Below are 22,793 nucleotides of genomic sequence, written 5' to 3' on the forward strand. Positions count from 1 at the left end.
ATACTGGCAGGTCTGCCCACAGAATTAACTGGCACAGGCTGCCCAGGTAGGTGGTGGGATCCCTGGAGGTGTTCAGGAGCTGTCGAGATGTGGCCCTGATGGATGTTATCAGGGGGCATGGTGGGGTGGGTTGGGGTTGGAATCAAAGGAGGACCCCCATGTATTTCATCGGGAAGCACTACTGGTAATAAGACCTTTGGAGCAAATCCTGGTAGGGCCACGCTCAGCTGGTCCAGTCTGGAGGCTGTTTCTCCTTACTGCAGTATCTGCAGTGAAAACCAGCAGCTGCTTTTGTGTGGTTGGGCTCACATCCAGCAGTGGTGACGGGACTACAATGATAAGAGACAGTTCCTGAAAAAATGAATGAAATTTGACTGTATGATAGGATGGAGTTAAATGTATTGACAGGATCTCAGTCATCCCAGTGTCCATCAGCTGGCTCTCGAGCTCCTAAATACAGGCATTCTGTAGAACGTTGTTGAATTTGTATTATACATGCGTGTTCTTGGAACTGCAGAACAAATGCATGCATAATCCAGACTTTGATTTTAGCAGCTCTGACTGCGCTGTCTCAACAGACCCAACTCAGTTGTGTGCGCTGTTTTGAAATGATATGTTAACAAGAAGTTGGAAAACAAGCTCAATTACCCTCAGTAAAATAGGACCGTGGACTTAGGCTTGAACTTTTGGCTAAGACAGTGGTGAGATTTTGAATCTTTGAAGTCAATTATTCCACTGTGTGTTAATAAGGGCCAGTTTTATCATCTAACTTTTGCACTCCAATTAATTTCCATAAAGGAATTCTTTTTTTTCTTTTTTCTTTTCAGTCCTAAGTGATATCTCTATCTTTTAGGCTTGATTTGTTTGCCAGGGGGTTACAGTGCAGTAATAGATACCCCCTCCATTGATTTCCTTCTAGTTTGCTTGTTCCAATTCTTTCCTCAGTTTTCCTATTTTAGACATTTTCTTGAAGCCTTGGGCTTCTTCCTTTGGCTCTGTCCCCTGTACAGTGTACGTCCTTCAACTTGTGGAGATAAGGTAATCTGGTATGTGGTTTATAAAAGCTGCCAATTTGCCAGCTTCTGAATTAGAATCTAGCAATTAGAACTAGGATTAAACGTGCACGTTTGATCTTATGATAAATGAATGCCTCATGGTCACCAATGTCCCTGCAGTTCTTTACCATCATATGTGTTTTGTGTCTTCATATTTTGTTTCAGCACTGGCAAACTTCGTAATCAAAGAGACAAGTGGAGGAGTAATCAGGGCCGTTGCTGGAAAACAAGATGAATTTGTTTCTGAGACCTCTGAAGCCAATGTCATGGTGAAGTGGTACAAAAATGGCAAAGAAATCAAGACCAGTAAGAAATTCACAATGGAAGATAAAGGGAAACTGCATAAGCTTGTGGCTTCAGCTGTAACGAAAGAAGACGAGGGAACATACATCTACACAATTGGAGATGACACTCTGATTTTTGATTGGAAAGTCTCAGGTAAGTTTGTGAGGCAAACATAGGATCACAATCCATGTAAAGCACTTCAGACTTAATTCATTTTATTTGTCCAACGCTGTGGGTTTCCAGTATTTAGGACAAAGATTGCATAGCTCTATTGAAGCAATTCTGACCTTCCTGTTGTCCCTATGCAAATCCACAGTATGAGCAAATAATGTAACTGTGTTGTGATGAATTCAAGACAGCCTTAGCTCCAGCTGGGGCTGGAGTCACGACTTGAGCCCTGACATCTGGGCTTCATTCATCTAGTTCATGTATTGCCTCAGCACTTACATCATCTTTAAACCTATGACTGAAATGGTCCTAAGTTATTAGCATGGGAATCCTGTCTCCTCTTTGGACAAATTAAACTCCACATTTGGAGAGTTGAGTGTCTCCTGCTGTACCCGAAGGACATTGTGATCTCTGAGGTGTCTCCCTGAGGTGCTGTAAGCACAGCCATTAGCTCATAGTGCAAGTAAAGCACTGTTAGGTCAAGCCTGGAGGAGTAATGCTTGTCACTGACATGTTCCTGTTCAGGGTGGAGCTGGAGGGTAAAATAACACAAGAAATTGTCATTGAAATTCAATATCTGTGAAATTCAGCTGGTTGCATTCACAGAACCTGGCGTTAAGATCTGTTTTCTGTTTTATATCTTGAGCCTATTTTCCATAACCCAGTCCTCATTTATGAACTGAAGCTCTACTGAAAGCCTTTCGCTGTGTATGCTCATGCTGCAGTGCAGCGCTTGTGACCTTTAACAGCACATTCACGTTCCTCTGATCACAGGATCCTTACGGTTGATTAAGACCCTCTAGTCCGACTGCTCACCCATCACCACCGTGATGCTCACCATCAGCTTAGCTAAAAACTCAGCAGAGATGATAGATCAAGCACAACACTGGATTTGGGGTGGCTAGAGATTCCTAAGATATTGAAGGATTGCTTGCAGGTGGTGTTGGTTCAGGTATTCACCCTGCATCCCACCTGCTGTTCTGTTTGGTTGAGAATCATGCATTCTGCAATTTCACTTTGTAATTCAAAGACCCTGGCTTTATCTGTTGAAAAACTGATCTAAAACAAGCCAAGAAGACTCCGTTGGAACTGGTTGATGCAGAACAAAGGCATCCCCAAAGGACAAGTTGCACTGTTTGATGAACATTATTGGATGAGAGCTAAGCTAAGATTTAAAAAGTTCTGGGGCTGTCTCTGAGCATCAAATACAGAGGAAGCCTGCATGATTCCCTGAGAATGGATACCTCCTACTTTGGTGTAGGGTTAAGGGAACACTAGCAGTAACTCCTATCACAAAATGTCGCATGGCTCAGACAAAATGCCATCAAGAGGGCTTAATTAGGAGCACCAAATGGTCGCAAGATGGTCTTAGGGCAGGGAAGTAATCTATCTATGTGATATTGATTGATGCTATTAGTTCTTAACAGCTTGACTCTAGAAGGACTGTTGTTCTTTGGTCACCTAGTTATAAAAGAATAAATGGCTCCTGTCTATTACAATTTTTAACGCATTTTTTGTTCACTGATGCCATAAATGTTCCTGGCATAGTAATTGGCCTTGGTATATTCAGTGACTGAAAGCAACAGTTGTTGCTCTAAGAAATGCAGTACAAAGCTAGGTCTGCCTGTAGCTGACAGCCATCAGCTTGCTCCTCAGGCAGGTTCTGTCTGTGTATGGGAGATCACAATGTGAACCACTGATTGATCAGCTGAGGCAAGTGTGGGGTCAGCTGTGGGAGCACAGGTGAAAGTTATGTAGCTGTGCTCCCTGGAGGGGTGGAGTTCGACTCCACCTCCTCTGAGACCTCATTTAAGGGCTGACCCTCACTGAGGCAGCATCTCTTGGAGATTGCTCACCAGGGAGGATCACCTCAGCTCTGGTGAGTTCCCTTTTCCTTATATCTTCTGTATTTCTACCATTTTACTTGTAATTGCTATCCTTGTTAATACCAGCATAGTTATTGCCAATACATTTGGCAAGCCAGGCAGGAGCCACTGACTTGGCATCTAGAAATATAAGGAAAAAAAAAAAATGTCCTTTGTGTGGAAAATCTTTAATTGGTACAAGGGGGAGAAGACCACCCCCTTAGGGACATGCCTTCCTGGACAAATTCCAGGTTTTGAGGCGTCCCCATATTACCAATTAGCAACAATTATTGAACAATGGGGCCCTTTAAGAGTACCAAATAACATGGATGCCTATTGTCTAACTGATTACTTTCTAGGACTACAAAAAGATATCTTAATTACAAAAGAAAAGCGAATGGCTGCATCTATGGCAGCCTGGCCATTATTAAATGCTTTAAATCAGGCAGAGATAAAATCAAACAACATTGCACATGAAAATGAATTGTTAAAGGCCCGTATTGAAAAATTGGAGGGTGAGATCAATCTATTGACAGGAAAAAAAACGTCATTTTCTTCGTCCAACCCTCAAATTAGATACATTTCATTTAATGACGATCAAGATCCTGAAGAAATGAATCAAAATAAGATCACTAAATCTGATCTAGAAAAACCATCTGAGACGGACTCACTAGAAGTCCGTCCAGTAATAACTCAAAAAACAAAGAAAATTCAAGATCGACCAGCAGGAGTGCCTCCTGATCAATGGCCCCCTGCCGAATCTGTTTTACATGTAACAGCCCGTCCATATACACCTACTGAACTCATGGACCTAGTGCAACGATTTAGGCAAAGGCCAAGGGAAAGTGTTCCGGCTTGGTTATTACGGTTATGGGATTCAGGGGCAGATAGTGTACTGGTTAGTGGCCCCGAAGTATCTAAGTTGGCCACAATAACAGTACATCCTGCCCTTTGGCAGAGACTGTATGCTGGGACTCAGTTCCCTGAAGAAAACCATTCAATTGTAGAATGGATAATGGCTGCTTGCCGCATGGTGTGGACAAATAAAACTGATATGCCAGTAAACACAGGGATGTGGTCTTCTATGGAAGACCTTCAAAATTATATACGCGAATTAGGTATGAGAGAGGCTATCTACGAAGACACATTCGATAGCCCTGATATGGTTAAATTTTCTGCGGGAATGAGGGACCTAATTTTACAGTAAGCACCCTCTCATATGTATGGAACCTTGGTTTCCATACTTAATCCAGTAGTATCTGCAGAGGCAGTAGTCCAACAAGCCGCCCAATTGGTAGCAGACCTCGGAGAAACTGAGCGTTTACGAGCTAAGCGCAATATCAGGGTGATTGAGGATGCCGAGGCTTTTCCAATAGTGCGAGCCAGAAGATCGGCCCCGCGAACTTCTCGGGCAGGACCTGTTAGGGTATCCCGGAAACAAATGTTTAATGATCTGCTCCGGGCAGGCGTTCAGTTTTCAAAAATTGATGGGCAGCCCAATCAGGTTCTCCTTCAGTTGTGGAAGCAACTGAAGGATGAACAAAAATTTCAGAATAAACCCAAAAGGCCAGGGATAAGATTTATAGAGCGGCGACCAACAACAACATGGAATTTAGAAGATTTTATAGTTCCAAATAGGAAAAAGAAGCCACCTCAGGTGCCTCGGGTTATGACACCGGAGGTATCGGAGGTAAAAGACTTGAATCTGGCTCAGTTCATGGCTTGACGAGGGATGTCAGTCCTCCTAGGGCCTCTAGATGGGACCGGAGGCCCTATGTGGAACTGACGATATACTGGTCCCGAAAGAATATACAGAAGGTTATGGCCCTAGTTGATACCGGGGCAGAGACATCTATAATATATGGAGACCCAACTAAATTTAAAGGTAATAGAGTGATGATTGGAGGTTTTGGGGGACAAACCATTCCGGTCACCCAAACCTGGGTAAAACTGGGGGTCGGGTGTCTTCCACCACGGGAGTACAAGGTATCCATTGCCCCAATTCCAGAGTATATATTAGGAATTGATATCCTGTGGGGTCTGGCTCTCCATACAACAGTGGGAGAGTTCCGATTGCGTCAGAGATGCATTAGTATCCGGGCAATCCAGACAATATTGAGAGGCCATGCAAAACATGAGCCTATTTGTTTGCCGAAGCCACGCCGGATTACTAATGTGAAACAGTACAGACTCCCGGGTGGGCAGGATGAAATAACAAAGACGGTGCAGGAATTAGAAAGAGTGGGTATTATAAGGCCTTCACATAGCCCATATAACTCCCCAATATGGCCAGTGCGAAAACTGGATGGAACATGGAGGATGACAGTAGACTATAGGGAATTAAATAAGGTCACGCCACCTGTTCATGCGGCTGTACCCAATATTGCCTCCCTAATGGACACACTAAGCAGGGAAATCAAAACATATCACTGTGTCTTGGATTTGGCGAATGCATTCTTCAGTATTCCAATCAGTGAAGAATCGCAAGATCAGTTTGCATTTACATGGGAAGGGAGGCAATGGACTTTCCAGGTCCTACCCCAAGGGTACGTACATTCGCCCACTTTTTGTCATAATTTAGTGGCACGTGATCTGGCTAAGTGGGAAAAGCCAAATAATGTCAATTTATATCATTATATTGATGACCTCCTGTTAACATCCGATTCGTTAGAGGCGGTGAGACAAGCAGCAGATTTGTTGATAGCTTACCTGCAGAAAAGAGGGTGGGCTATAAACCCACAGAAGGTGCAAGGTCCGGGGCTATCTGTAAAATTCCTGGGAGTAATTTGGTCCGGGAAAACCAAAGTACTACCCAGTGCGGTAGTAGATAAAGTCCAAGCGTTTCCAGTCCCTACAACATCAAAACAATTGCAAGAATGTTTGGGTATATTGGGGTATTGGCGCTCCTTTATACCTCATTTAGCTCAGCTATTAAGGCCATTATACAAGCTTACAAAGAAGGGTCAATCATGGAATTGGGGAAAGATAGAACAGGATGCTTTCCAACAGGCAAAACTGGCAGTTAAACAAGCTCAGGCGTTGGGTATATTTGATCCGACCCTCCCAGCTGAACTAGATGTTCATGTTACTCAAGATGGTTTTGGCTGGGGCCTGTGGCAACGCCAGAGTTCTGTTCGAACCCCCATTGGATTCTGGTCTCAGGTTTGGCACGGAGCAGAAGAACGATATAGCATGATTGAGAAACAGTTATTGGCTGCCTATTCGGCATTACAAGCAGTAGAGCCGATAACGCAAACAGCAGAGGTCATAGTTAAGACTTCATTACCAATCCAGGGGTGGGTGAGAGATTTGACTCACCTTCCTAAGACGGGGGTGGCCCAAGCACAAACGGTGGCACGATGGGTCGCCTATCTAAGCCAGAGAAGCAGTCTGTCTTCATCTCCACTTAAAGAAGTACTACAGAAGATCCTAGGCCCAGTGACGTATCACAGTGATACATCAAAAGAACCGATGGTTGCTCCACCAGAGAAGAGTCCCGTTCAGGAAGGAAGATATCCTATTCCTGAAGATGCCTGGTATACGGATGGGTCCAGCAGAGGCAACCCGAGCAAGTGGCGAGCAATAGCATACCATCCCTCTACTGAGACCATCTGGTTTGATGAGGGGGATGGTCAAAGCAGCCAATGGGCAGAATTGCGAGCTGTGTGGATGGTTATAACTAAAGAACCTGGTGACGGCGTCCTGAACATCTGTACAGATAGTTGGGCTGTGTACCGGGGGCTCACTCTGTGGATTACGCAATGGGCTACCCAGGAATGGACTATCCACGCCCGACCGATTTGGGGTAAAGACATGTGGGTAGACATTTGGAATACGGTCAAACACAGGACAGTATGTGTCTACCATGTCTCTGGTCATCAACCCTTGCAGTCACCAGGAAATGATGAAGCTGACACACTGGCCCGAATCCGATGGATTGAGAATTCACAATCTGAAAATATTGCCCGTTGGTTACATCACAAGCTACGGCATGCTGGACAGAAGATAATGTGGGCAGCTGCTAAAGCATGGGGGCTGCCTGTACAACTATCTGATATCGTTCAAGCATGTCAGGATTGCGATGCTTGCTCAAAGATGAGACCGAGACCGTTGCCTGAAACAACATCCCACATTGCTAGAGGATATAGTCCTCTTCAGAGATGGCAGGTCGACTACATTGGGCCCCTCCCTCGGTCTGAGGGGGCGAGATATGCCCTGACCTGCGTTGACACTGTAAGTGGACTGCTGCAAGCCTATCCTGTACCAAAGGCAAATCAAGCATACACAATTAAGGCACTTACTAAACTGATGTCTGCTTACGGGACACCTCAAGTTATCGAGAGTGACCAAGGGACTCACTTCACTGGAGCGATGATACAGCGCTGGGCAGAAGAAAACAACATTGAATGGCGATTCCACCTGCCATATAACCCAACAGGGGCAGGCCTTATTGAACGTTATAATGGTATCCTTAAGGCTGCCCTGAAAACAGACTCTCAGTCCCTGCAGGGGTGGACAAAAAGATTATATGAAACCGTGCGGGACCTGAATGAAAGACCTCGGGATGGCAGACCCAGTGCCCTGAAAATGTTACAAACTATATGGGCCTCCCCTCTTAGGATCCAAATTACAGGCACCGATAATAAGGTAAAACCGCAGGTTGGTACTGAAAATAATCTTCTGCTCCCTGCCCCTGAGAATTTAGAACCGGGAATCCATAAGATAAATTGGCCTTGGAAGGTGCAGGTAGGACCCAAATGGTGTGGCCTACTTGCACCTTGGGGGAGATTATTGGAGGTGGGAGGTTCAGTCACCCCCTCGGTGATAGGTACATGGCCTACTGACATCGTGGTCAATACTCCGGCCTTTATTGCTAAAGGAACACCTATTATGTCCCTATGGCAGATCAAGACTCCTCCTCTGGTGCCAGATATAGTTATACAGCCACAGATATCTGGCCAGAGGGTATGGTATCGGAGGCCGGGACATAATCCAGTACAAGCAGAAGTATTGACCCAAGATAAGAATACGGCCTGTATCTTGCCCTGGAGGGCGGATCTTCCCCTCCTAGTACCCTTGAAACATCTATATTACTCCCCTTAAGATTGATTCTAAGCCTCTAGGACCATTACTCTGGACTGATGAAACGCAGACGGACCTGCACTTCAAGATGATTTGTCTCCGGTAACATCTATCAAGCACTGGCCCATGGAAGATCATAAACACCCATCCAATCATCATCATTTGAATAATATCAACATCTAATGCGACGGGAGATTGTATCAGCGTCGTGATTGGGTCTCTGTAATAAGGGGAACTCACCTAATCATTGGTTCACGTTGTGAAGGGGTGGAGTGTATGGGAGATCACAATGTGAACCACTGATTGATCAGCTGAGGCAAGTGTGGGGTCAGCTGTGGGAGCACAGGTGAAAGTTATGTAGCTGTGCTCCCTGGAGGGGTGGAGTTCGACTCCACCTCCTCTGAGACCTCATTTAAGGGCTGACCCTCACTGAGGCAGCATCTCTTGGAGATTGCTCACCAGGGAGGATCGCCTCAGCTCTGGTGAGTTCCCTTTTCCTTATATCTTCTGTATTTCTACCATTTTGCTTGTAATTGCTATCCTTGTTAATACCAGCATAGTTATTGCCAATACAGTCTGGATGGAATGAAGGACATGAAATACTGATGTGCTCATCAAACGCTGCTTGTTAGCTTAGAGACAAGGTGTTGAATTGGTTTGTTCATGTATTGCAAACAGGTTACTTAGCTGCCTTCATTTTAGCTTCAGAAGAACATGTGCAGAATACAGAATTGATTAGAAGAAATAAGAACTGTCTGCATAGAACTTACTCTTTCCTTACACAGGAGAATCAAGCACACGTTTGTATGTGAGTACCTCCAGAGGTGAAACTTGATCCCCCAGATGTAATGAGCAGAGACATTACAATCAGTTCTAACTGTATCTTAATGCTGTGCTGAATAAGCCTGAGTCAGGATGTAAACCACTTTCTCTTTTTTTCTTCAGATGAAGCCATTAATTTTGTCAGCAAGTCCAAAACGACTCCAGAAATATCAGTCAGTCCTTCTGAAGACCTGGAGCTGGTGTGTGAGGTGTCAGCTGCAAGCGGAGCTGTCGTATAGAAGAAAGATCAAATAGAGGTGAAGCAGGACCAGAGGACAACCATCATCTCCCAGGGGACGCACCGCAAGCTCATGGTCAAAAATGTGACCCTGAAAGACCAAGGGAGCTACAGCTGTGAAACAAAAGATGACAAAGCAACATTCCAAGTGAAAGTCAGAGGTGAGAAAATGCTTGGAATCCCAGAGATAAAGGAACACTTCATTTTGTGTGTCTTGCATTTGGAGGATCAACTTACAGCCTCTCTGGTGCAAAACATTTTGGCTATAGGACTTTCTTTGTCATCTAGTGTCATAGCAACACTTTTCTACATGTGCTTTTCCATCCAGGAATGAATTACTGCAACAAACAATAGGCAAGGAGGGTAACTTGTGCAGCTCTTGTAGTCAGCTGGTGTCTGCAGGGTTACAGTGCAAGAGCACACCAGGCATGCAAGGAGTGAGAAAAGGGGAGGTGTTTGATGAGATCTGGTTACAAAATTTGAATGACACAATGAGGTGGAAAATGCCACTAATCAGACTCATAAATGGCCTGGGTTGCAAAGGCCCACAGTGCTCATCCAGTTCCAACCCCCTTCTTCCTATGTGCAGGGTTGCCAAGCAGCAGCCCAGGCTGCCCAGAACCACATCCAGCCTGGCCTTGAATGCCTGCAGGGATGGAGCATCCACAGTCTCCTTGGGCAACCTGTTCTAGAGGGCCATTCCCTTCTGATTTACTGGAAATGTAGAGAGACATCAGAAGAAACAAAGAGAAGGGAGGAGGTTCAGCAGTGCATGCAGGTGTTCTAAATCTCATGTCCAAATCTGCTATCAGACTGTGAAATGTTTAGATTTATGATATGATATGAAATGATATGCCTATTCATTTCCCAAGGCAAAATAGAGGGGAAAGTATTTTCCTGTCTTAATGAGGCATCATGATGGTCCCTGTGAAGGGCAAGTATAATGAAAATGGGGAACTGGAGTAAGCTCTGCAGCAGACTACAGCAAAATGGTGTGACTGTTGTGATGTCCCTGCAGAGAAAGAAGACGTGTTTACAAACAAGGACAAGGTACAAAAGGAGGTGAAGGCTGCACTGACTCAAAATGCCACGCTGAGCTGCGAGGTGGCCCAGGAGAAGATGGAGGTGAAGTGGTACAAGGAGGGGAAACTGATCACCTCGAGCAAGAAGTTCAAGGTGGAGTCAGAGGGCAAACAGTGTCGGCTGGTGGTGATCCAGGTAGAGAAGAAAGATGCAGGGGAGTACAGCTGCGAGGCTGCTGGCCAGAAACTCACCTTCAAGATTCATGTCACAGGTGAGAGAGAACACATTTTGGCCTTTCATTCTAGAATGTTTTAGAAAACGGTCATTAGTTTGTAAGTTTTCCCTGCTATGCTTAAAATTTTTGGAGCTGAACTTTGGGGTGGTTAATTTCAGATGAGGAAATTGAACAAATTATTCTAAATACAGTTGTGAGGCAGCTCCATCTTTTAAAATCTTCAGGAATTTCCTTTTGCTGTGGGAATGAGGCCATAGACAAGAAAGTTCTGATTGCACTTCTCCATTCCCACGTGCCTGTACCACTAGAACAACTCTGCAATGCAGCTGCGTCTCAGGAAGTTTCAGAACAGGGGCTTTGTGTCAAGCACTAGGGGGTGTGCTCTATGTAACATGTTTTTGTCTTGGAAGGGCTCATTTAGCATGGGAGAGAATACTACAGGAATGTTTTGTATAAGTTGATGTTTTGAAGACATAAGTAAATGGCAGCTAGGGGACGAAAGAGTCATGAGAGTCATACAAGAAGCATCACAGAATGCCTTTTGTTGGAAGGGACCTGGAGGATCATCCAGTTCCAATCTCTGTCCTGGAAAGGAACACATTCTTTGTGACTAGGTTGCTCTAACACCCATCCAGCCTAGACTTGAATGTTTTCAGGGATGGGGCATCCATAAATTGCACAACTTCTCTCCACATCATTCTCTTGGGGCATCAGACTGGGAGAACTGATTCATTTTTCTGACTCCTTCCCCAAAACCTGCTCTTCTTTCAAGAGGCCAAACTAATGTATCTCTCTCTTTTCAGAGCCAGAATTTGTATTTACAAACAAGGAGAAGGTACAGAAGGTGGTGAAGGCTGCAACAACAGAAAAATGCCACGCTGAGCTGCGAGGTGGCCCAGGAGAAGATGGAGGTTGTCATCAATTTATAAGCAATGAGCCAATAATGTTCCAATTATAAACTTTTATTAATTGTAGCGGGTAAAACTAAAAGGCAATTCAGCGCTGGGCGACAGGGGGATTATTGTTCCTCCAACTGCCGCGCCGTCCCGTCCCTTGCAACTTCTTTTGTATTGTCCATCCCGAGCGTATTGTCCTTTAATTGGTCGGTTGTGATCGTGCGACTTGGTGTGTCGTTCCTTGGTTGGTCCTTCCGTGGAACTTTGTATCCATCGGGGCGCGCTTTGCCTGTAACTACGCAGAGTACACAATCTACCCATAAAATTAGAGTGTTCTGCAACCTTTGTGGCCTCCATATTCCACCATTATATCCCGGTCCTAATGAACAAGCACTCCACCACAATGCTACCACATCCCGGTCTTAATGAGCAAACATTTTATCACAGAGGTCAAGTGATAAAAGGAGGGGAAACTGATCACCTCGAGCAAGAAGTTCAAGGTAGAGTCAGAGGGCAAACAGCGTCGGCTGGTGGTGAGCCAGGTGGAGAAGAAAGATGCAGGGGAGTACAGCTTCGAGGCTGCTGGCCAGAAACTCACCTTCAAGATTCATGTCACAGGTAAGACAGGTGTTGTATGAAATACAGCAGAGAACAGTAAAGTAAAATCTAGTTTCTATTATGCTGCACCTGGATCACTGTAGTCTGTGCTGAGGTTTTTTCCCTAGACTTGATTGCCTGGGTTTGTAGAAAGTATTTGGTTTCAGTATGACACAAAGACCTGTTTCAGTCTGTCTGTAGAGCAATAATGAGTAATATATGTACAGTGGAAGCAATATTCAAGATATTATTCAAATCTCTCCTGTGCCTGAGATCCCAAACTGTAATTCTTGTTCACCTAAACATTTGACTAAGATAAGTATGTGCAGTGAGGCTGGAGTGCATGTTCTACGTGCAGCCTTTCATGGCAGGAGAAGCAGGAACTTCTCCTAGTAGTACACTGCCTTTTTACTATGCCTTTATGTTGGAGGCTGCATCTGGATAGGTGAGTCTGCTACTCACAGTAAGAGACCTGGTAGAGCTGACTATTGCCAGAGCTCAAAGTAAGATAGATATCTGCAAATCACACACAAAGAACAAAGGACTGCGTTGGTGAGCATATTTCCTTTGTGCCTTTGACAGTCACAGTTGTGGCAATGGTAGAGGCCATGAGGAGTCTGTTCAGGAAGCCAGGAGTACTGTTCTGGGTCATGAAAAGGCAGCCAGTGGTTTGACTATCACATGTTTATGTGTTTTGATGTTTCACAGTGGGTCTTAAGTAAAAGGAACTCAGGTTTTGGTTGCCTGCAGGACAGATGTTCTTTTGGGTTCAATATGTTTGCATAGTGACTTGCAACCATGGGACTGGTGTTCAAGGACCCTCTTGGTTCCTTCAGTTCCTAGGTTCTTTCTTGCCTAGATTTGACACTTTGTTTCAACAGAAGAGCTGATATTCTCTAGTGAAGGCTATTAGTTTGGGCACAAGTGGTAACCTAAACCTGTTCCAACCTGTACATACAAACCTGCAAGTTGGTCTCATTTCGGTCCCTCAGTCAATACTTTTTCTTTTCTTCCCTCAGAGCCAAAACCTGTGTTTATAAACCAGGAGCAGGTGCAGAAAGAGGTGAGTGCTGCCCTGGCAGCAAGTGCCTCCCTCAGCTGTGAAGTAGCACAGGATCCAACAGAAGTAAAATGGTACAAGGATGGAAGACTGCTTGCCTCCTCCAGAAAGTTCAGAATGGAATCTGTGGGCAAAACACGGCGTCTGGTTGTGGAGCAGCTGGAGAAGAAAGATGCTGGAGAATACATCTGCGAGGCTGCTGGCCAGAAGATGACCTTCAAGTTGGAAACAACTGGTGAGCATTCGCTTTGGGAGCACTAAGCAGCTTTTTATGTGGCTTAGAGGAAGACTGGCTGTCTTCTACCCTGTGGGCATGGAACAGCCACAATTCCCCCCGGAACAACATCAATGACCCACACCACAAGTTGGATTCTCCTTTTTAATGTAGTGGTAGCGAGGTGAAAATCTGGCTGTGGAATATTTTTGACTAAGGAACTTCTACTTTAATTTCTAGATGCGCTGAATTACCCTCTGGAGTGTCTTTCTGAATATATAAGCAACCATGGGTGACTATGATCCTGATTTATATCTAGGTTCAGGCTTACTTTTTCAGTTAGGTTAGATCAATAGCTCCAGAGAAGATAGGGAAATACAGCAGTTCACTGATACCATGTGTCAGAAGAATGCAGCTCAGTGCTGGGCAGTTTGCTGCTTCATTCCCTCTTACAAGTTGCACCCAAGGCTGGAAAAGACCACTGAGATAGCTGAGTCCAACCCAGCCCACCCTCACTGGACTTACTAACCACGTCCCCAGTGCCACATACCCGTGGCTCTTGAGCACCTCCAGTGACTGCGGTATATCAGCGTGGTTGCTTCAGTTGTGGGAGTTTTCAGACACTGGCTGTTGTTCTAGCGAGACAAAAAACCAAAACTGATGGAACAGTGTCTATACAGGAAGCAACTGGCTGTCCTGATGGCTGCCAACAGTTTTACACAAGGTGTGTCATGCAAGCTTGCATGAGTCTGGTTTAAAAACTTGCTGTTCTGATGGAAGGAGAGGATGTTGGTACAGGATAACTGCGGGATTTGTGCTCTCCCGACATCCAGTTGCAATCACAGCTTATTGTTGCTATAGAAAACAGCTTCTCTGTAGACAAATTGAGTTAGTTCCAATAAGTGGCTGAAGCCCTAAGTGATCCAAGGTGAAGCATGATCCAAACTGGAATTTAACTAATTGTAGTAGGGAATCCAAGCCTTAATGAGATGAGTTATTTAAAATATGAGTCCTCCATCTAAAACAGCATTGAACTCTTACTCTGGTTTATGATAGAAGTGAGAGTTTAACAGCAGAAGTCTGAAGTTATGCTCCATATTTCTCATCACTCAAGAGAATATTTGAATATATGAATTCCTTTGGCTATGTTAGAGCTCATAATGAGGTCAGCTGATGTTCTTTAAATGCTCGGAGTCTAGCAATGTGGGGAAGTGGACTGCTATTTGCTGTTGAGCTTTAGGCTAAGAAGCCTGATTTTAGAGGACTGTGGACTTCCCCTTTCCCTTCCCCTCTCCTCCCCTTCTCCCTGGACTGATCCTACATGGTTTGAGAATGATTTCAGATCAAGGTAAATGAGGAATCGCCGTGTGAAAACCTGTTGTTTTACTGCACTATAAGAGACACTTAGTCAAAAGACAAGTGTGTGTTCCAAGCTTGAGATTGCAGGAGATCCTAGAAACAACTCAGCTGCTCAAACCTGTAGTCTGGCTGAATCTTTTATTGTCAGTTTTGGTCAGGAGGAGATGCTTGAGTAAGACAAATAAAAGGTCACGGGTAAGTTGGTCCTTCTTGTGATATACTTCTAGGCTTTCATCAGGGAGAAGCTTAATTAGTCCAAATAATCATAGCAGAAACCACACCAAGAGCATGAGAGTGAAATTTATACTTTCTTGACGTGAAGGAAAATTTTACCTGGTTCTGCCATTCCCCAAATATTTGTTTCCTTATGACAAGAAGAACTTTGCAGAAGTAATTTTTTTTTTCAGTCTTGCGTGCAACACAAAAAGGGGTAAAATCTAGGAGGCCACCTGAAATGTTTTTTCCATCTGGAAGGATCCATTTAACAGCACCCATGGACCTGGTTATGAACAAAACTAAGTTCCCAACTAAATCCACATTCTTCTTTCTCCTTCTCAGAATTGCCTGTGAAAATCAGCAAACCATTGGCAGACAGTAGCGTCATTGAGAAGGACAAGGTCACATTTGAGTGTGAGCTGTCCAGGCCCAACATGGACGTCAAGTGGTTCAAGGTATGGCATGTAATGGTATTTTCCTTTCTGACTTCTCTGGAAATGAATGAGAGCCTTTAATTTCACTTCCAAGGGATGCGAGTCTGAGCTTTTCCTTGATAGCTTTTTCACTGCTCTCTTTTCTTTATGCTCTTTTATTTGCCCAGATCAGCACTCTTTGTTATTATGTCCTGAGTTCATTTATCAAGTTGAAATTGAAGTTTGTTTTGGTTTTATTGTGAACTTTTTAGGTCATGCTGCACAAAATATTGTTGGTTGAACTACAGTACAGTCTTGAGCTTCAAGTCTAACACAGAAATTCTCAGCCGGGATTTTGTAGCCTTGTTGTAAACTGGGTTTTTGGGGTGAAATCTCAGTTTTCTTTGCACCTGACAGTGTGAGAATTTGCTCTGGCACTTTGTGTACCTCCCTGGTGCTCAGCTGTTCCTTCCCTTACTTGGGGATAACGTCATTTATTCAAGGTGATGTCCAAACAGGCTTGTTAACAGTCCTCCGCAGTGCTTTAAGCTGTCATAGGTCAGCCAGAATTTATGCATGTTCTATAGCCATTCCTTCATGTTGAAAACACTGCACTGTGCTTAAGCTTCAGCATATGTTCCAGTAAGCACAGTTCCATTAATTCTAGGGGAGTGGGTGAATTAAGCATAGATCTGAAGGCTCCCTTTGCTGAGTGCAGAGATGGAAGGACTAATGGAGATCTGACTTGATATTTTCCCTTCTAGGATGGGAAGGAGCTCTGTCAAAGTAAAAAAGTGGGCATTACTTCCCAGGGAAATAAGAGAAGTCTCATTATTCACAAGTGTGAATATGAAGATCAGGGAACATCCACATGCTGAGCAGCCTAAGACAAGACATCAGCTACCCTAAAGGTTCATTTTATGTTTAACTGAAAGAGCAAATAAATCCTCTTGTGGTATTTTGCACCACGGGAAGAAATGCTTCATGGGCAGTTTGGGCATTTCTTGGTTAGTTCTTTTGGATACCTTTCTCTTTCTTCTTTATGCTCAAGACAGATTTTCCCTCCATGTGTTGCATTGGTTAAACCCCAGTTTGTAGCTCATCATTGGGCTCTGAAGCATCAGACTTGTTACTGAACACACGGGTCTGCTGTGCCCTGGTAGATGCCACCTTCCCAAGGGACGTATGAAAGGATGCTTTTTTCTGATTTCCTACTAGATGCTGTCCTCATGTGGCCACTTGGGTTCAGTGTTAGCATGAACATGAACATGTGTCCTGTCCCATGACTTTGGTGAACTCTCATTTTCTCTCTCATTCTGCAACCAGGTTGGGTTGCTGTTTCAGTACTGGCTGTTTTATGTAGCCATTCCATTTGTTCTGGTTTACGTTCTTTTTTATTTTCTTTTTTTCAGGCATCATTTCTATACAGTAGACAAAGCCAGCCTATTACATTTGATTTACAGTTTTTAGCTTTTGCTGGTAAGCATTTCAGCTCTCAGGCAGTTTTACCAACAGCTTTGAAGAGCTGAAATGAACCAGCCTGGACACGATGGTCTGTTTTTGTTGGTGTAATGAATTTATGAAGTTAAACTGATTGACCCCATAAGGTTTTACAGTGTATGACTCACGTCTGGCAGAGTTATCACAGCAATGAGTTTATATACTTAGCATTTCAGGAGGCAAATGGTTGGGGATACTCTTTCATTTGCTTGCGTCTCAGAGTGAATCACTAGTATGTGAACCATCCTTCATCTCCTTTGTATTGCTTTTGTGTGTGTCTGTGTGTGGTTTCCCCTGTGAATTTCATTCTTTCCAGTTATATGGAAGTTCTCTTTTGAGCAGTGAAATTAGATGTTCCATCATCAGTCATAATGGTAAAGCTGAGTTGCCACGTTATCTGTGTCCTTTCTGTCTGGCGTCTCAATAACTGCTGCCCCACCACAATATCTGCCTAATACTTCAGCTCCATGGATGCCTCCTTGTGCAAACTGAGAGCCTGTATTTGGTGTGCATAGATCTGGGCTTACATCTGTGCTGGTAAATGCACTAGTGCATGGGCTAAGCAGTCCTGCCTCCTGTGCTGTGGGCATTGAGATGGGGCTCCTACAAGCTGCCCATTGCAAGATATTTAGAAACTAATTGCTGCGGAGGTTTCCATCCTCTTTTCAGACTAACTAAAATTTGGTTAGTGGGATCAAAACAGAAGGGGCAGGGAGGGAGAGCTGACCAAGGACTACTGATGGAACAACTATGAATCCTTGGTTCCTCAGGATTCCCTGCATCAGCAGTTGGCAACAGGAGTAAGGGGGCTCAGGAGGACACTGTGGAGTAGTGTGAAAAATGAGCGAAGAGAGTTACTAATTGATGCCTCTTGGAAAGTAGTCCAAGAGTGGTCCTCTTCCTAAACTCTCCTCTTGTGTGTGGTTTTATCTTTATGAGGTGTTCATAACAAGTGATGTGTAGATCTCCCTTATCTCATAATGTCTTTTCCTGCCTGCAGTGAATATGCAGGATACTGGATCATATACCAGCTTCTTTGAATTACTGCTCATGTCAGGAGATAAAATCTGCCTATTCTTTGAACTAACACTGGCGAGGGTTAGTTATTCTGGCTACCGAGAGAATGACACAGCAGATTAAACTCTTTCATTTCCTTCTTTGTCAAATGCCTTTTCATCTAACTGTGTGTCCCATAGAAATTCAGAGCAGTGTTGGCTGAGGGAAGTGGAAATATTTATCTCCTGTGTGTATCTGCCACCCTATTTAGACATGCTGGCAGAGCGCAGAGATTGGAGGAGTTGGATTAGGCAGTAGTTTCCCTATTGCTCACAGAACCACTTTTTCTGTGGTCTCCCAGCTACCCTGTGCCCAGTGGCCTATGCAAGATGGAGCGGAAAAGGCTCATTTTATGAACAAACAGGAACCTTTCTGGTCAGATTAATACCTGTGCTCTTTTAGAGAGATTTAGATACTAGAGATTTTAGGTACTGGAATAGGCTCCCCAGAAAGGTGGTTGAATCACCATCCCTGGTTGTGTTTAAGAGCCTTTTGGATGTGGTACTCAGGGATATGATTTAGTGTAGGGTTTTTAGAGTTAGGGTACTGGTTAGGCTGCGGTTGGACTTGATGATCTTCAATGTCTTTTCCAACCTGGGTAAATCTATGATTCTATGCAGGAACTCTTCTCCTGAGGTTAATCCAAGTTGTATCCAGGCCCTTCAGAAGGAAAGGGATATAGCAGCACAGAAATATGGCCTGATTCTGACATAACTAAATGCAGACCTGGAGAGTTAAAAGGGATTGTGTGATGTTCAAAGGATTTTGAAGCAAAGATGTCCCCTAGGTAAGATTTGTGGCTGACATTCCCCATACATTGTTTGTAGGCACACAAGCTAAGGAGAGACTAGTGATGAGCATGCAGAGAAGCCAATGGTTCAGACAGGTTTGTAGTGACACAACACTGTAGAGTTCTGTCTAGTTCTCCTTGGCATAGTTTGGAAAATAAAGATGAGGTAATTGGTGGTAACCAATATGGCTTCATCAAGGTCAAGCCATGTCTGACAAACTTGGTGGCCTTTCATGATGGAGTAACAGCATCAGTGGATAATGGGAGAGCAACTGACATCATCTACTTGGACTTGTGCAGAGCATTTGATCCCGTCCTGCATGACATCCTGGTCACCAAACTGGATAAAAATGATTTTGATGGATGGACCAGTTGCAGGATAGGGAACTGTCTGGATGGTCACACTCAGAGAGCTGCAGTCAATAGCTCAGTGTCCAGGTGGAGGGTGGTGTTGGGACCAGTGTTATTTAACATTTTTGTAGGCAACATGGAGAGTGGAATCAAATGCAGCCTCAGCAAGTTTGCAGATGACACCAAGCTGAGCGGTGCTGTTGATGTGCTAGAGGGAAGGGATGCTACTCAGAGGGACCTGGACAGGCTGGAGAGGTGGGCCCTTGGCAGCCTCATGAACTTGAGTGTGGCCAAGTACAAGGCCCTGCACGTGGGTCAGGGCAATCCCAAGCACAGGCACAGGCTTAGAGGAGAATGATTTGAGAGAAGCCTTGACCCTGAGGAGAAGAGTTGGTGTGGAGGGAGGTGTCCCTGCCTATAGCAGGGGGACTGGAACTAAATGACCTTAAAGATTCAGTCAGTTCTATTGTTTTTCTACCCTTAATTTTGCTTGAAAGGTTTTAGAATAAATGAGATTCTGGTTTCCATGAAAACTGTTTGCAGGGAGCTCCATTGTAGCTAGTAGGTCTGTCTTTAAGTTCAAGGGCAATAATGCATTGACTGTGTTGAAGAGAGAAATGACTCAGGAATGGATGATGGTTTAGAATAAAACATAATCCTACTTATTTTCTATGCAAATATGTGTAAGGAAAAGATGCTGCACTCAGTTCTGGAAATACCCTGACAAATATATCTCTACTGTTTCACAGCTGGAGATATCAAGATTGTTAAAGCACTGGAAGATGTGGCAGTGAATGTATATGGGAGTGCATCTTTTGTCTGTGAGATTTCACACGATGAGGTTCAGACCCAGTGGTACAAAGAGGACAACAAGCTGAAGGCTGATGACAACATCAGAATGCAACAAGATGGTAGGGTGTAAGCGGGGGGTCTTTCTCCTGAGTGGGGGGTGGGTTGGAGATCAAGCATATAAGACATCTGAAATGAAGTGAAGAGGGTTCAGAAGCGAGTTCCCCTTTTGTTTTGGGACTGAGGTTTAGGTGGAACAAGTGACATGGTGGGATGCTTAGTGTGGGAAGTGTGATGCTATCCCACCATCCCACACTGCTGGGAGCAGGTAGGAAATGAGTGCAGTTATTTCCAAAGTGGGGGTGAACAGGGCAGTCAGTTCACCTCTCCAAAGAGGTTTTGTCTGACAGTGAGTGTGATCCTTCTGTATCAGATACTTTGAATTTGACGGTGGCCGCATTTGATCAGTCCTTGTAGAAGCCATGTTTAGATTCTGCTTTGGTCTGCTCCATTTCCAGTTCAAAGTCGTTGGACACTAAATGAGACAGCTGCATCTCAGTAAAAGATGTGTTTGAATAGCTGTGATGTGCTTACTATTCAGATTTACAGAGCTGAGGTTTTGTCCTTGGCTATAGCAAAGAAGTCAAATCAGGTGAAATTAATTGTATTTCTGAACTAGACAAGTTTAAGTTTGGTAGCACCTAAATTTGGTGCGGTTTGTCATTGATTTCATCTGAAAGAAACTTGCAGGCTTTTTATCTGCTGTTGTCCCCAGCGTAAGATTATCCATTCACATCCTAAAGTACTTGTTATATTTTCAACTCACTCTTATTTGAATAAAAGCCTCAACAATTGGGAGCAATTTAATAAGCACAGAACAAGAGCTGGACCTTGCATTTGGTAGATACTGTACAGTATTACTTCATAGAAATGTAGTCAATGGCATTCCCTATAGACAATCGTTTGTTTTATCTTTAGAGTCGTTCAAAGAACCATTGTGAACTTGACATTAATTGGAATGGAATACACGCAAGAGACTTTCCTCTTCTTCCAATTGTCCTCATCCTTTCTTCTCTTCCACCCCTGCTTTGCAGATTACCATATAGAAATCACCAGGAAGTTGGAGGACAAGACAGCTTTGGAACGTCATTCTGTCATCCTGTCCTGTGACTTGAGGCCTTCTCCAAAGGTTGTGAAATGGTTCAAGGGCCGCACACCCATCGAGCCCTCTGAGAAGTACAAGATCAAGAGGGATAAGCATTCAGTAGAGCTCAGAATTCTGAAGCTGAAGCCCGATGATGCTGGTGTGTACAAGTGCAAGGCAGGAATTGCAGAGACTGAGGCCACGCTGACAGCTGAAGGTATGAGCAGGGAGGGTGGCCTCTTCCATGTCCTATTTCACCTCAGATTTCTCTTCTTGAGGTTGACTTCTGCCGTTCTCTCCTGCTAACTTTATACATGTATTATCTTCACATAGATGATTACACAAAGATCATCTAGTCCAACCATTCTACCACATCCCAGTATGATTTATAGTAACAGTGGTAACAGTTCACCTTGTTTCCCCACAGCCTGCAATGTAGAAGTAACGAAGCACCTGCAGGATGTAGAAATTGAAGAAGAGAGCTCTGCTGTCTTCTCCTGCGAGCTGTCCCATAATGACGAGGACGTGGAATGGTTCCTGAATGGCAACCTCCTTTACACCAACAATTACAATGACATCAAGAACGTTGGCAATTGCTGCACACTGACAATGAAGCAGGTTAAGCCTGAGGATGCTGGCACAGTGACAGTGAAGTCAGACAAGGTGTCAGAAAGCGCACCTGAAGGTGATAGGTGGGTCTGATCACACCCCTCCTGGATGTAAGAGATGCTAAGGAGCTCCAGTTCATTCTATTGTGCAGCAGTCCTGCTTCTAAAGCTGACCTCTCTGGGGTGACAAGTTATCAGAGGCTTTCTTCCAGTGGAAGGTTCCATTGCAGCAGATATCAAGGAAGGAGGATGGTTTTGGTGTCCTGCCAAAGCATTCCATTGCTTTTTATCATCATTTTACTTAACACAAGGAGAGTTACAGGAGCAATTTCTTTTACTGCTTCAGTAACATGCAGTGTCAATGCTGTTGTCTCCAAGGATTTATGACTGAAGGAGAGATCATTCAGTGTGTGTTTTGCCTCTGGGATGACTAATGACCAGGCTGTGAGCAACCTGATCTAGCTGTGAATGTCCCTTTTTATTGCAGGGGAGCTGGGCTAGATGGCCTTTAAGGGTCTCTTCCAATTCTAAGGAACTTGTGCCTGAAGTGCAGAAGTGGATGAATTATACCACTTCTTCATATCCTCCCCATGATTACAGAGGAAATACAACAAAACAACATGCATGGTCTTACTGTTGTCATTTGCTTGAATACGAAGACGTCTCTTTTTTATGGTTGAGATTTTTGTTGATATGGGTCAGGAGGAACTCACACTTTTTAGCTTTCTCAATAGGCAAAAAGTTCCAGTTGCTGCAAGCCACCGAGGTAACCACTAGAGGGGCCCTGATCCCCCTTGTGCCATCGGGATGCTCTGGCACGGGATGTGCCTCAAATTCAAAGCTCCTTCCCACCTCCCAAGGAAAAGCAAAGCAACTCAAGCATCTCCAGCAAAGCTGCCCAGCAGACAGCAGGGAATGCAAACAGCTTCTGGCTGCTCCCCTGCACTCCTGTCCTAAGTAAGTGACCCCTCGAGGACTGGATGGGAAATCAGTGCATGACACACGTGAGTGTGCACAGCATTGTGCA

The 22,793-nt window shown here is 44.4% G+C and overlaps 1 protein-coding gene across 1 annotated transcript; it reads left to right on the forward strand.

Annotated features, from left to right (window-relative positions):
• Window positions 1-20,019: 20,019 nt before the first annotated feature.
• Window positions 20,020-21,860, forward strand: LOC146752296 (obscurin-like). Its single transcript, XM_085532048.1, has 3 exons — window positions 20,020-20,031; window positions 21,051-21,375; window positions 21,586-21,860. Exons 1-3 carry the CDS (start codon window positions 20,020-20,022, stop codon window positions 21,858-21,860), a joined length of 612 nt encoding a protein of 203 aa, XP_085388174.1.
• Window positions 21,861-22,793: the final 933 nt, after the last annotated feature.

Source organism: Coturnix japonica, unplaced genomic scaffold (assembly GCF_054131305.1).
Source record: "Coturnix japonica strain WE unplaced genomic scaffold, WE-NBRP24 Scf047, whole genome shotgun sequence".
Taxonomy (NCBI): domain Eukaryota; kingdom Metazoa; phylum Chordata; class Aves; order Galliformes; family Phasianidae; genus Coturnix; species Coturnix japonica.

Excerpts from the sequence above, each read along its gene's own strand:
- LOC146752296 (XM_085532048.1), top strand. Across the intron at positions 21,376-21,585 it reads GGCCACGCTGACAGCTGAAG|CCTGCAATGTAGAAGTAACG; the intron begins GTATGAGCAGGG and ends GTTTCCCCACAG.